The sequence below is a fragment of the Anomalospiza imberbis genome, chromosome 7 (assembly GCF_031753505.1).
Source record: "Anomalospiza imberbis isolate Cuckoo-Finch-1a 21T00152 chromosome 7, ASM3175350v1, whole genome shotgun sequence".
NCBI classification, from domain to species: Eukaryota; Metazoa; Chordata; class Aves; order Passeriformes; family Viduidae; genus Anomalospiza; species Anomalospiza imberbis.
This window is the reverse complement of record NC_089687.1, coordinates 26,530,155-26,543,346: the sequence shown is the minus strand read 5'-3', so window position 1 is coordinate 26,543,346 and position 13,192 is coordinate 26,530,155. Positions and strand designations below refer to the sequence as shown.

At 44.1% G+C, this 13,192-nt stretch overlaps 1 protein-coding gene across 5 annotated transcripts in view; it reads left to right on the top strand.

Annotated features, from left to right (window-relative positions):
- The window catches only part of PLEKHM3 (pleckstrin homology domain containing M3), an 81,084-nt gene that overhangs the window by 16,879 nt on the left and 51,013 nt on the right, over nt 1-13,192 (top strand). For all 5 annotated transcript variants that reach the window (XM_068196155.1, XM_068196152.1, XM_068196153.1 and 2 more), the window contains one exon: nt 3,833-4,768. In XM_068196155.1, coding sequence (XP_068052256.1) covers nt 3,833-4,768 — 936 coding nt within the window. The remainder of the gene's footprint in view (nt 1-3,832; nt 4,769-13,192) is intronic.

Genomic DNA, 13,192 nt, shown 5'->3' with positions numbered 1-13,192 from the left:
CAGTCGGTTGTTCTGGAGTGTGTATCTTCTGGACATGCTGATACAACATTTGGTCTCTCTCTCCAGGGGTGCTGGTTGCACCAGCTGCCCCAAGTGTGTGAGTGGTAGGTGGGTGCTAGGCTGGCCTGGTTTCAGTGCTTTGTGCAGGGTTCCTAGCTGGTTCGAGGGGGCAGTTTCCAAAGGAGAGGAAAGATGCTGAGGAAGATATTACTCTGTCTCCAGCTGCTGAGTCTCTCTTCGTTTTCCTCTGCCTTCTTCCACCTCTTTCCTTGAAATTTTAACTCCAAATGGCTCAGATGTGAGCCATTTACTGTGATTATTTCGGGTTTTTTTACTCTTATTCAATTTACTCTGCCTGTCTCCATAAGGAGGAAAAGAGATGCAGTTTGTGTTTGGAAGGTGGATAGAGAGATGGTACCATTTGCTCCCTGAGTATCTGGCACAGTGTATGTGGAAGAGAAAAAGGAGCAGAGCTGTAACGTGTGTATGTGCAGCATATGAATTCAACCTGTCTGTGCCAGGATCTATTGCCCTGACCTAAACAATACGAGGCATTTGAATGTTAATCAGGGTGGCTGCTGGTTCTGTCCCAGTTTGAGTGAGCGCCATTGGAGCCAATTTCACAGAGCTTGAAGGGAAGGAGTGGGGTGAAGGAGGGAGAGGGGGCTACCTCTGTGAAAGACAGGGAGAGATAGCCTTTCTCTAACTCAACAAAAGACAAGCAAACCTGTGTGTGGATGAAGGAGGGGTAGCTGGGGGAAGGTTATGAGTTGTCTTATTATGGAGAAGCTTGAACAGTCATCTGTACTTGATGGAAGCGAGAGAGATTGCAGTTGGAGCTGCAGAAGCGCTGCCTCCCTGATTGGATTAATAGAAAGGGAAGATGACTCTAGAATGGCTGTCCATTATCTGCACTACAAAGGGATTAGTGTGGGTTTCAGAGAAATTAATGGCTTTTGAGTTAGAGCAGAAATACTAATGAATGTCAGGGCCAGAGATGTACGGTGACAAAATTGGTTCTCTTTCAGTGTGTCCATGTGTGTGCACATCTATCCATTTGGGCTATCAAAGTGTGCTTTTTCTCTACCATTTTGGGTTACAGATTAGGCTTTCAGTTTTCATATTTAGCTGAAATACCCTCGAGTAGTTTATTGATATGCAAGGTATAGTTATGCGGACCTTTTTAGACCTAGTGCCAAAATAGCAATTTTTAAAATTGTTGTTATGGTTTTTGCCATATCTGCAGGAAATCTCTGTAGATGGAGTCCTTTGAGCATGGTATTAAAAGCAGCCTCCATTCTGAATATGTGGGTAAATGGGGAAGCTGAGGCTGAGCTGTCAAGGCGAAACCTAAGTGCCTCCTTTTTGTTAGGGTGGCTGCAAGGTAGTGTCCTTCCCCCATTTTTAACCCCCATGAGATTTCCATACCAACATTAAGTATATCAAATAATTAATTTTCATGTATGTTCATTAAGTTTAACTGGAGCTTATCTGCTTAATCCTTATAAATCCTTTAAAGTTAGTCTTTGCTGAAGAGCTGGCAAAAGCTTTTACACTGTTGCTATTCTGATTCTTTCTCCTGCCCACAGAAGAAACTGAGAATCAGCTACAGGAGTACTTGCAGCCAAAGGCAGGAGCATCTTCTTAGAATGAAGGTTACAGCCCAAGGTTGCCCCAGTTGGTATCAGAACCCCCTGGACACCAACTAAGTTCCTCAAATACTCATGAGTCCCTAACTCTCCTTGTGCTTAGGGAGGACAGACAGACTCACCCCTTAGCCAGCAGTGGTGAGAGCAGTTTGGCCAGAAACCTTGGCCATATTAGCTGGAAAGCCCAGTACAAATGGGGATGTAGTTTCTATGCAGGTCTGGTTTTGTTTCCAAGCTTCATCCAGTCTACATGTTTCTGTTGTCTTAGCTCTGTGTTGCAGGCATCCTCAGTATACTCAGAGATGATGTCTAAAGGTTGTTAGAGTGTGGCCTGTTAACATGAGTGTAACTGGTTAAGCTGAGATGCTGAAAATGTTTTATGCCTCCAGCTATGCCTGTTTGAAAGGCTGTCAGCCTCAGGGTGGAAATCTTGAGTAGACCAGCTCTTGTATTGCTGTGGTCTGTAATGCTGTGTGTTAAAGCCAATTGATGCTGATTTTGTTGTGACCTAATTTGCTGGGCAGTGGATGAGGAGCTGTTTCCAGGTGGCTACCTTGCTCTTGTGCCAGGAATAGCAGACTCTAAGGGAGATACACAATTAGAGGCAGAAACCTTTACTTGTGTCTGCTAGTTCTGTCACTGTGAGTCAAGATCCAGCACAGGTACCCTTACTGGAAGGGTGAATTAGAACTCACATGAGAGTAAGAGTTTGTTCCTCAGGCCTGTGTTGTTTTGGGGTGCCAAATGTTACAGTTGGTATTACAGTGTAACTATGAATGCCTCTGAATTTATACAGGGACCAACAAAAATTGCCTAGAGCCACCTGCCTAGCCCAAGATGAAAATATGAATCTTGCCTGTGGTGGCTGAAGTGGTACAAATCAGATTGGAACAAATTTTGTATGGAAACCTTTTCTTTTAAAACTCAGAAATGCTTTAGATAATTCTTTTTAAATTTGTATCACTTTAGTGCTTGGAGTGACTTGTGTATGGCTGGTTTTCTGTGGATGAAGAAGATTCCCCTTGACTTTGCCTTAGGCTTGGGTTTATGGAATGGTCTTCTCCAAAGCACCTGAAATGCTGAGACGCTCAGGTGTATGTGTTTGAATCCTTCTGGGCAGCCTCTTACTTTTCCTTTTTGGTCATGTCTGCTACTCCTGAGCCTGAGTCTCATAAATCAGCAAAACTCTGGAGTAAACAGAGCTGTACAAAATGTTGCGGTCCCAGGTCGTGCTGAAATGTGGTAGGAAACTGCTGTGTTGGGCACAGTTCTGCATTTGCTGGGTCAGTGCAGGTGCCAGGTGCTGTACGCAGTGCTGGCAGCAGGGAGCCCTCCACAGGACACAGCTGTGCCCGTCAGCCACAGGTGAGGCCTCTTTGGCAGAACACATCTCAGGAAGGGCACAGCACTGGCAGCTGTGTCAAGAGCAGCTGAGGGTCAGAGGATGACAATGTGCTCCAGCCCTTGGGAAGAACGTGGTGGAGCAGGATCTCCCTGCAGGCCCATGTGGGACCCCATGCTGGAGAATATGGAGATTTCCTGAAGGAACTGAGGCTACAGAGCGCTCATGTAGGGGTGTGTTTAACCTGAAGGACTGCAGCCCCTGGAGAGAACCATGCTGGAGCAGGGGAAAGGTGTGAGAAGGAAGGAGAGCAGAGAGGAGCTGACCAGATACCACTATGCCCTTTCCCTCTGAGCTACTTAAGATGGGGGAGGCAGAGGTGTGTGTGAAAACATGAAGTTGAGCCTGGGAAGGAACAGGAAAGAGAGGGTAAGGTGTTTTAATTTTTATGTGTTTTTCACTGTCAAAATCTTATTCTAGCTGGCAATAGATTACTTGATAGTATTGTCCACTTCTGGACTAGGTTCTGGGAGACCTGCAGTGTTTGCTGCTCTGCCATTGTTGTCCTGGATATCTTAGGAAAACTGCTTTGTTTCTTTGTTCCCTTTTTGTAAGGTGTTTTGATACCTCTGGGTAAAAAGTGCTGTATTGTGGGTGGCTCAAAAGTAGAGTTAGTGCTTGTGTTTGATAATCATAACCTATTACATGAGGATTATCTCTGTGATCCTATCTTCAGATATGCCATGTATGGGTACGAGAGATGTAGAAGCCAGAATGATGTAGTAATTTGAGACAATTGAAAAAAATAATCGTAATATTATATTTTTTTTTTTTCCTTCAGAGCACAAGACAGTGTTCTCAAATCTTCTGAAGAAGGGATACTTGGAAGTTAGAAGAGACAATGACAGCTACTGGCAAACCTGCTACGCTGAACTCTCTCAGTACAAACTGTACCTGTATTGCTTGGACAGCAGTGGCAACCAGACTCTTCCCACCGTGTATCCACTCATGCGTTTTCAAAGGGTCGCTGTTACTGGTGGCAGTGAAACCAAGGTGGTGGACACTGTCCTGTCAGATGGCTCACAGCTACAGCTGAAGGCAGAGTCCTCGTGGGAGACTTTGGACTGGGGGCAGAAACTTTGGGAAGTGGTGCATACTTCTGGGCCTGCTTTTACAAGACAGCAGGAGAAACTGGAGAATGTGCCAAAGCTTGAAAATAACAGTGACCTTTCTCAATCTAATGGATTATTAGAGAAGCCTATGGAGCTCTTCCTATCCATGAATTTGACTGAAAACACTAAAGAGTACCAAAATATTCTGAAATCAGGGACTCTTTACAGGTTAACTGTCCAGAATAACTGGAAGGCATTTACTTTTGTCTTGAACAGGTCTTATCTCATGGCATTCCAGCCTGGTAGGCTTGATGAAGATCCCCTGCTGAGCTACAATGTGGATGTGTGCCTGTCAGTCCAGACAGATACTCTGGATGGCTGTGACTCTTGCTTTCAGGTCATTTTTCCCCAGGATGTGCTGCGCCTGCGTGCAGAGACCCGTCAGAGGGCCCAGGAGTGGATGCAGGCACTGAAAGCAGCAGCCAATGCTACTCGAAGTTTAACCCAAAACCCACAGGTGACCCTTAGGAGCAAACCTGGAGATCGGCCCTTTGGAAACGATCTTAGAAAGACCAAGCGCCAGTCTGTGACCACCAGCTTCCTGAGCATCCTGACCACCCTGTCTCTAGAGAGAGGGCTCACAGTTCAGAGCTTCAGGTGTGCAGGTGAGCAGCCAGGTTGCAGCATCTGCACCTACACCCCCTCTACTGGAAAAGAAAATCACTTGAAAGAGCATGTATGTGTTTTAGCAGCACAGCTGTTCCCTGCCTCTCACTGTGGCTGTAGTTAGCCTTTCTCTCTGTCAAATGTGGAGAAAAAGCTATGGGATATTAAGAGGTTCATCTGCTTTTGGTGAGCAGGGCTGAAACATTAGATCCTGCACATACAGCACTACATGGGCCAGGGCTGCCCTGCAGGGTGGCTGAGCTGTTTTCTTCATTCAGGACACTGTAAAGGTGGTGCAGAATCAAAGGGGTTTGAATTTGTTGTCTGACTCTAGTCCTATAGGCAAGATCACGTTTTTATCCAGTTTGGGAAGGAAGTGAAAATGGAGAGAATGTGTCTGAATGTGGTTCATTGCCATTTTACTTTAGCAAGGGCACCTGTGTGGAACAAATTTGGGCACCTTATGCCTAAACTATAGTCTCTGACTTGCTTTAATTACACTCACTTAGAAGTTGTCAGCTCAAGGAGAAACAGCTCTTTTGGAGACTTTTTCTCTTGTATTACGGGAGTTGTGATGGTCCTGCCTCCTCTCCATGTTGCTTTGGTTTGTGGTTCTTATGTTGCTCTGGAGCCACACATGACTCTGGGGAGTATCTGTTTGGGCCCAGGACCTGCTGGCTGGCCTGAATCCCTTCCAGGGGATACCTGGGCCCTAGAAGTACTGGACTACCCTCAAAATTGTCTGTGGATGCAGTTGGGTTTGTCCTTCTCTGGTAGTCACCTGCAGGTCATGTTCCTGCTCATCTTTCCACAGTGCATGGCACCCACCTGGCAGCTGGAGCATCATGAAGGTTGGCATCATTGCAGTTAATGATTTGGTCACAGTATTTGGGCTTCTGCCCAAATCCAGCTCTGATCTTGGCCACATTTGTATGACTTGATGTAATTTGTTTTATATTTTGCTTAATCTTCTGACTGAGGTTCAGGAGAGTTTCAAGCAAATATTTTCAATTACCTCCTCTAAAATAGGAGGGCCCTGGGATGGCAACAGAATACATGTCTCCAGTGTGAAACAGATTTTAGTCTTGCTTTATGTAGTATGGGAGCAGACTTTTCTCTGGGGCAGGATGGATTCCCTCTCCTGAACATGGGATGATTAGTATCCACTCACTCATGTATTCCCCACAAAAATAAGGTGCTCTGACTAGGGTTGCATGATGTCTTTTCCTGATACGCCTGAGACATTTCCAGTACTCCTGTGATCTCCTTTTAGTCTGCCAAACTGAACAAATGTTCTTGTGCAGAGAAAATCGTCTTGAGTTTGGAGGGTCTGTGGGAAACTGGTCACTTGGATTCTCTGTCCCCGAGGATGGGGATTCACAGCACTTTCTGTAGGAGTGAGTCCTTTGCCATTCCTGAGACCCTTAGGGCTGGCCGGAACTTGGAGCTGTTACCATGGTGCAGAGAAACAAATAATTTTAGTTATGACTGGGAGAAACTGGGGAAACTTGTTTGGCTCAGAAAAGTTTGTGCTGAGGAGGGATGTAGGCAAGCTGAGCCTCTCTCCTTTTCCTTGCTCCCTGCAGGCAGTTGTGCCGTTCCGGGCTTGGGCTGCTGTTTAACCTGAGGGGCCTGCTGTTGGTAATTACAGCTTGCAGGCATTGAGAGCGGTTTTCCCCAGGGCTGCTGGGAGGGGTAAGCTTGGAGAAGGATGAGGAGGGGGGAGGAAGAAAAGTTTTGCTGTGAATTCTTCAGCCATTTAGTGCAAATTCCTGTAATTACCGTCTTTGTGTCCTGTCCCAATGGCACATAATACAGCAGAAGCCTTTCCTAATTGAGACCTTACAGGAGGTACAAATCCCTCCTTTGTTCAGCCTGACAAATTAGTGCCAGAAAGTGGCAAGGTCCGAGAGGGAATCAAAGGCAAGCAACACAAAGATGGAACTTACGGCTACTGTAATAACCCTCTCTAGTCCTGCAGGGGTGGGAGGAAAGGAAAAGTAATGACCAATGAAAAATGAAGGGTTTTTTTGTTATAAATTCTCTTGACATGACAGCACCTCAGGGCTGCTTTATTTATTTAGGAAAAGCGATTAAATAGTAATACAACAGGGCAGACCATTGTCTCTTGAGCTGCCCCCCTTCCTCCAGACCCCTGCTGCCTTGGCTAATTGATTGACAATGAACCTCTGATAAAGAAGGTTGCTGGGAGGACCTGATGGGGACAGGCTTTTTAAAATTTATTTTCTCTTTGCAGTCTTTGTGGGGTTCCCCTCCCCGTTTTTCCTATTTGAAATGCTCTTGGCATCCCTCTTTCCTTTTCTCCCTCAGTAAAAGCTTTTTAAGGAATTGGTCCCCCACAAACAGCTGATATTCACAAGCAGGTAGGGAAGAATGTGCATGTCTGTGCCTCGCTATTGACAGGTTTATCTTGGAGTCTGGCTAGCACTTTTCAACTCGTGATAGAAGCCAGGCCGGTGGTGTCAGATGTAGCCATGGGGCAGGGAGGACAAAGTGTTGATACCCTGGAGTCAGAAGGGCAGTTGGAAAAAAGTTGTCTTTTGCTTGATCAGCAGATACAAAAGCTTTTCTCCACATTTCTAACTCCGTTTTACTGCAGAGGGCAGAGCATTACTTGTTGTAATTTGAACAAAAATTATGAACAGGCCACTGATTAGCAGTGGAGAGGCAGGGAATTTATAAACCCTTTTAATTTTGCGGCCATTATTTATATTTTTGGCTTAGAGAAAAGCTTCTAGGGAAAGCTTTTTCCTGGAGGAGTTCTCCTGGAGGTCTCTAAGGAGCAAATATCCCCAGGTGCCCTTCACTATCGTTATTTCTTTGTCACGGGGCATCACTTTTCTATAGATGGGGAAGACAAATGGCCTTTGCCCTTGCCTCCTGTTTTTTGCATAGCTCCTGTTCTTTTGATGGCTCTCTTCTGTTTCACCTTTTGTTTTCTTTCCCCTTGTCCTTTATTAAAACAGACATTTTTTCCAGAGAAGTCAGTTGTGTCTGCCAGGAACTCTGTTACTTAGACAGTAAGTCCTAATGGATGTGGGAATTTCTGCCTTCTGGAAAATATGCTCTGCACCCTTTCAGTTCTCTGTCTGGCTTTCCTTGCTCCTCTTCTAGGGTGCCTTCTGTCTTTTCGTCCCGGCTTTCTCCATGTCTCCTCACTTGCCAAAACGATAAATACTGTTATTAGGGCTTGAATGACTTGGCTGGCTGAGCTGAACACTAGGCGCAGAGAAGCCGGGGTTAGTAAATGTGCTATTTCCTGAGCTTGCAGCCCTGCCAAATGAAGCCGCGGGTGGAGAGCCGTTGTCTTTCAAGGAATCATTCTGCACCCCTAGTGCTGTGATCCTGTGTGTAGCTGGGGGACAGCCCAGTTCAACATGCACGGGTCATACAACCTCTGCTCTTATCTCAGCCCCTTGGTTTGGAATCGGTCCCTACTGCAGTAAAAATAAAATTCCTTTTTTTTCTCCCTTAATGAAAAGAAAATATTTCCTAATAGGTTGCAAGGCAGCAAGTGTAATTTAAAAACAAAACAAAACAGTCATGTGCGATGTCAACTTTGTTCAACTTCTCAAAAAGCCTTACAGTTGGAACTTCTCAAATACAGATAGTTGAGAAGCATCCTTGAATTTAGCGAATCCTTACTGAACCGTCGTTACACCAACACTTATTTTGTAGCATGTCACTGAAATAAAAATGCTAGAGGGTAAACCTAGAAAATGCAGCACAATAATAAAATACCATAAGGTCCTTTGGAAGGTTTTCAGCACTCTTGTCACATTTTAGTTCTGAATAACCATTGTTCTCACCTGTCCAGGGCTTTTAGGATTGTACTTAGTTTCTAAGTGCTGTATTTGTTTTGTGCTTGGTTTCATTTCAATTGTTCTCTTTCTTCCAAGGCTTCAGCAGCTTTTTACCTTCCCTGTATTTGAGACTCTGTAAAATCCCCTAGGAATGTTTTGCACAGTAGAGGTTTTATTGTTTAGGCATCTTCACTTTAGGCTTTAGTCTTTTAGTCTTGTATGTGACTTTCAGGCTCTATTTCTATGCATTTAAAAGTAAAGCTTCCACTGCTAGCAGTGGGATTTCTGAACCAGCTGAGCAGAAAAATACATGGTCTAAGTTAGTATTTGGAAAATACACCATGTTTAAACAAGGTCACTGACTTGTTGGGAGGAGTGGGGGGAGTGTTTCCAAACAAGGGTGACTGGAATTTGTGTAGCAGGGAGCACTTTATTTGCTGTGGACCTACATGTTTCAAAACATGTGTGTGCTGGGCCACAGTGCTTTGCCATATGACAGCTCATTTTGGACGAAGGTCGGAAGATACCACATACTTGGGTTGATTAAACCTGTGTATCAGTGATCAGTTATGATCACAGAGGCCATTTAATCTTCATTGATGAGTTCTTCAGTGCAGTTCTAGGATGGCATGACTTGAGGAAGTGACAGTGAAAACTATCAGCTTTGTCTGGTAGAAGTTGGGTCCTTCACCCTCCTGGCATTTGGCTGGCACCTTCATAGAGTGAGATTTTCACCTTCATGGGATTTGGTTTGGGGTTGGCCTGCTGCTGCCTGGAAGTGCAGTTTAGATAAGTACTTGATCAGTAGAGTGCCTGTTCTATGCCCTGATGTGCACTTTGCAATCAGCTGGTGTTTTAGTGACTTCTATGTCTCAGCCCTGCAAGAGGAACTGCTGATACAACGGTCTTGGCTGATGAATGTGCATATTCCCCCTGGCAGCCTTGAAGGGTGCCTCTTCTGCCTGTGTGGGGATAGGTGACCCCATTGCTCTAATCTGCCCCTGTCAACAAGTCTGCAGGTTTTCAGTACGTGCTAATTTATTGTACTGCTGTGAGTTCAGTTCTGCTGGGTGTGAACGTGTCTCTGTTGTAAGCATAGGCTGTTCTTGGCTATGTCTCGTTTCTTCCTGGGTTGTGGGTGCTAGGTATGAGTTCCACTACCCCCAAAGAACTCTTAGTTGTCTGGGGACCTTTTTGGTCCATTTGTTGTATGAAACTAGTCTTGAGGGATCTTTTGGCACAGAGGTCAAAGAAAAGAATGCCCAAATCAGGCATTCTAAATGTCCAAGTCTCACCTTTGTTGAGATGGAAAAAAGCTACATCTGGACAAAAGGAAGTATTTTTCAGACATGAAAACTCCAACACTTATACACCACCCCCACACCTCCACAGTTCTTCTCTGGAGAACGCAGAGGTTCTTAGTGAATTGTGTGCAAGAGAGAGCTTTATTTCTTGGGCTAGCATCTTTTAAATCAGTCAAGCGAGCTTTTGCTGCTAAAGACCTTACCTTCCCAGAAAGGCACAGGCATCTGCACAACACTTTCTCTGCAGTTGCAGTTCATACTGGGTTCCTGAGTTGGTTTGGGCCATGGCTGTTAATTTAGTTTACTAAGAAAGCAAAGCTTATGTCCCAATGCTGTTTGCTCAGTTTTACTCTTGCCCCATAAAATTTGGATCTACCTGACTGTTCTAACAAAATTTGACAGAGGAGAAGAGGTAGAGAGATGTGTGCATCTCGGAGTGTGTCATGGAAGCCAGCATCGAAGCCAGCATCGCAGGGAGCCCCTCCTAATGCTGCTCTGTAAAAAAAGGCCTGTGAAGTACAATGTGCATTTGTTTAGCATCAGAATGTCCTTGCAGATGTGCAGCCTTGAGGGACAAACACTGAAGGAAAATAGCTGCTTTAGGGTCCACTGCTGCAAAACTAAGGCATTTGTGTGTGTATTGGCAAGGCTCTCCCTCTTCTGTCACATGCCAAAGCAGTGTATTATTACAAAACTATTGTGTGTGGATCAAATCAGGGGTAACGTAAAAGAAATTACAGAACAAACCAGAGGCCAGCTGCTAGGAAGGGTTTAGGTTCTCAGTCTGGCCTTCTGCAGCGTCTATAGTCTCTGACATGTACCTGTGCTGTGTAAATCTGGATAGTTCATGTGCCCAAGGCAGTGCTGTGGTAGTGATGTGCGACCAAGAAGAAATTCAGCCAAATAGCATTGGTAAAAATATGTAACCACACAGTCGTTCCTTCTATTAAAAGGAGGTACAAAACCAGTTGTGTATCCAAACAGAAACAGAGCTGGCTATTTCTAGGTATGCTAATGCTGTATTAAATAAATGAAACTTGGCAAACCAGGTAGCCTTCAGTGTAAGTCAAGGAGTGAGCAGTGCAGGGGTAAGTGGTTTTCAAACTAACTACAGAGCAGAAATGAAAACTGGGTTAAGTAGAGACTAATTTTGCTAATGACCTGACTGAGGGTGCTGGCACTAGTGTTTGTTCTGATCACACAAATGGCTGGCCTGCTCTTTGCTCTGTTCTCTGGTCTGCCTTCTCAGTGTGTAGAACCAAACATGAATGTAATTGACTGTATAACTGGGAATGCCATTATTAATTATGCTTACATTATCTCCTTACTTCTAGCTGGCAGGCAGGCTTCAAGAGCTGGCCCAGAGAGTGTGTTCAGTTCCCATTCCTGACCCAAGAGCTGGTGAATTACTGAATCTTACCAATGAGTCATTCCATGGTAAATCCCATTTCCTTCTGTCAGGGAGCACTTCAGTGTCTCAGCAAAGCACCCTTAATCCTATAAGGGCATGGGGAAAAGAATACCAGATTAGTTTGAGGTGTATGGTGTTATTCCTTAGCACTGTTGTCCTGAGAACACAGGGAAAGGATTTGAAAATGTGCAGTAGGAGAATGCAAATTGGCCTTGTGTTAAAAGGGTCACAAACAACAGCCTACGTGTAAAGTATGTCTTCAGATCTGTTTGTAATTTCCTCAGAGCATATTCTCTGGGAAGAATGTAACTTTGCCACCTCTTAGAATTTGACACAAAAGGTAAAAGAACCTATCTTCTGATGAAACTCAAGAGGGGAAATCCAAGCACATAAATAATTAGTCTCCAAATGTATAGTTTTGTTGCTTGTCATTTGACACAGCTGGGATTTTAGTTCTCATTTAGTGATTAAATGTTACTCTTGACTTATATATGTGAAATGCAAGCTTACACTTTGACTTTTAAGTTTTGGTGTTATATTTGCAGGCTTAGCTACTATTAGTTTTACTGGGAAGGCAGAATTTAGCTGTGTAAGCTGCAGCATGCCTGTATGCTGTCTTCTGCAAAGGACATGTACAATACAGGCATGCAGAATGTTGTGTATGTACTCACATGTGCTATCACCTGACTTGTTTCCAACATGGGGTTTTTTTCTTGATTGTTCATCTTTGCAGAGAAAGTCACAGCTCAGTGTGTTCATCATGACTGATGTGAAGGGTTTTGTTGACTTTACCTACCCCAGCCATCTAAATATTGGATGTCTACACCAATCCAGTCTTTGCTGCTTGAAGAAAGACTGGGTGCTTAGGGAATAATTCCTCTCATGTTCCTTGGAATGCTGCTCTGAAGCTGGGTGCCTGTGAGACATCTCCCATAGAATGGGATGGGTCACTGTCTGGAGTGTCCAGTCTCCTCAGCTCACAGCCACCAAGCCTGCACTGGTAGGCTAAGTCAGCTGAACTGGAATGTGTAAGACAGGAAGGACAGACATTGTACCTTCAAATGGTGCTAAGGAAGATGGAAAGTCTGTTATTTTAGCACTTAGTCCTGAGCTATAGCTGATAGTCAAGGTTTCCACTGACTTGGAACAGTTTGGCCATCCTTTGGATGCGTGAAGCCTTCCTTATTTCTGGAGAAGCTAATCTAGTTTATAATTAAAATGAGATGTGTACAATGCTGACATGACAGGAGTTTTATATGTTGCTGAGGTAATTATAACTTGGTAGGGTCGAACCTACATGGTTTCAACACAGATTTTTTTTTTTACTTTAATCTGTTAAAGTTTTGTTGTCTTTTTCTAAAGTTCATAAGAAGCTCACAGAAAATGTAGGCAAGATGAGTAGTGTCAGACTTTGCTTGGAGGTTTATAAGTTTTTAATTATTTAGTTGAAATAAAATTGCTCTGGAAAGTAATGGTGGGAAAAGGACAAAGCATAATGCAAACCTGGGTAGGCATAAGAGAGAACTGAGTTGGATTGTTAGTGTATCTTCCTTGTGAATTTGAGCTTTCCCATGGTGGCCTGAATTGGAATAGATGCACAGGAATAAAGATAAGCAACTGAAGTAATTCTCACCTTATTTCTGTTGGTGCTGAGCTGATAGAGCAATGTTGTATGTCTGATCTAACACTGAAAATTTGTTGCTCTGTTCCTTCTGCTTAGTCTGCTTTATGCCTTTATCAAGCTGAAAGCCTTTTGAAGTCTGTGGATCATTTTCTTTTCTTTGTATTGTATGTTGTTTCTAAATGAATTAGCTTCTAAGCTAATCTGTCACAGATTTAATTATGGCATACAATCACAAGGGACTTGCTCTTTCCTGTTACCGA